Source organism: Lepisma saccharinum, chromosome 6, assembly GCF_977018435.1.
Source record: "Lepisma saccharinum chromosome 6, izLepSacc3.1, whole genome shotgun sequence".
Lineage (NCBI taxonomy): Eukaryota > Metazoa > Arthropoda > Insecta > Zygentoma > Lepismatidae > Lepisma > Lepisma saccharinum.
In genome coordinates, this window is record NC_139234.1 from 16,266,072 (window position 1) to 16,267,737 (window position 1,666).

At 39.3% G+C, this 1,666-nt stretch overlaps 1 protein-coding gene across 1 annotated transcript; it reads left to right on the plus strand.

Annotated features, from left to right (window-relative positions):
• Positions 1–412: 412 nt before the first annotated feature.
• LOC145988996 (uncharacterized) lies at positions 413–1,183 on the plus strand. The gene has a single exon (XM_083124297.1). The coding sequence runs from the start codon at positions 413–415 to the stop codon at positions 1,181–1,183; it is 771 nt and encodes a 256-aa protein (XP_082980423.1).
• Positions 1,184–1,666: the final 483 nt, after the last annotated feature.

The window sequence follows — 1,666 nt, forward strand, 5'->3', positions numbered from 1 at the left end:
CCCACCCACCACGGCCCAAACCTCCCTGTTTTGGAACCCAATCGGCGCTACTGAAATCTAGACTAGTGATTACGTTAACAATCATCTGAAATGTTTGTTTTTTCTTGCAGAATCCAGCACAGAAAAAGGGTAAAAATCCTCATTAGAACTTCATGTAAGATTACTAGCCTGCAGCGAAGTAAAGGAATTCCGAACAGATAGAAACCAAGACAGTGTTGCCATGCCTTCCCTTCCCAGGCGCAGGAGCAGGAGCAAAACGTTCCAAATAATACTTACACTTCTTCTGATTCTGGTTTCGGGATTTCAAGGCGCTGTGCTCGACATTTACGTCATACATTACCATCATAATGCTACCAAGAGTTACATGTGGATAGCTGGTGACGTCATTTCGGTAATTACGTTCTGTGTAGCAATGTGGAAAGCGTACAAGATAATGAACTTGCCGAATGATGTTTCACCTGCAGCAATGAGATTTCTGAACGCAGTGACAATATCCAGAGTAAAGATACTGATGCCAATGGCGTTCATTTCTTGGCTCTTGTACAGCTTTGTTCAGTTATCAAAAATACTTTACTTCTTCCTGGACAATAAAGATTACAAAGTAATCGAGAATTCTCTCCTGGATATACAGACCTTGAAAGTTACAATCGCAGCCAGTTCTGTTGTGTTTTTGCTCCTTGTAGAAGGCCATAATAATGAAGACAGAAAGTCCGAGAGGTACTCGTTCATCACTTCAATCTGCTACAAAGCAAGTATTGAGATTTTGGACACTGTGTCTCTTCTCGGTACAATGATGTCTATTAGCAAGAATGAAGGGAGGGACTTTTACGGGAACAGCGGTATTGAGTGTGCAATTCTTGCCTTTTTCGCCATCAACTTCCTTCTCCCCGCATTATCCCTGTACAGATTGAGTTTGTCAGACATTGGGGAGATAAAGATAAATACCCTGCCTTCACTACATAACATTCTGCATCTTTTTCTCGTTGACATCACATACCTCATTATAAGGATCTATATATGGGTGGCTTTGAATCAAAACATGTCTCTCTTCATAGTGAAGAACATTCTTCAGATAATGTTCATGGTTAGAAATGTCTACCCTGATCTACGCACTCTGGTGAATAGCTGCAAAAGGAGGTTGAGGGATGATAGAATAAATGACTCTCTTCAACTCAGAGAGTAATAGTCATGATCATCAAGGACGTATTTAGGGGGGTCCGGACACCCCCCGAAAGATTTATCAAGTATTAAAATTAAATAATGAAAAATTTATTCGTTTAGCCGTTGTTATATAATTTCCTCTGAACTTATTGTAAGACAAGATTATTTTAAGATCATACGGCTTTGAAGGACACGAAGGACGTATTTCCGGGGTCCGGACCCCGCCCTACCCAAAATACTTATTAGGAACGAAAATTAAATAATTAAAATATACTCGTTTAGCATTTGTTGTATAATTTCCTCTGAACTTATTGGAAAACAAGAATTATATTGGGATTATACGGCTTTGAAGAACGGAAAGGACGTATTTAGGGGTCCGGACCCCCCTCCCCACCCGAAAGACTTATTAAAAATGAAAATTAAATAATGAAAATATACTCGTTTAGCATTCGTTGTATAATTTCCTCTGAACTTATTGGAAGACAAGTTTTATATTGGGATCATA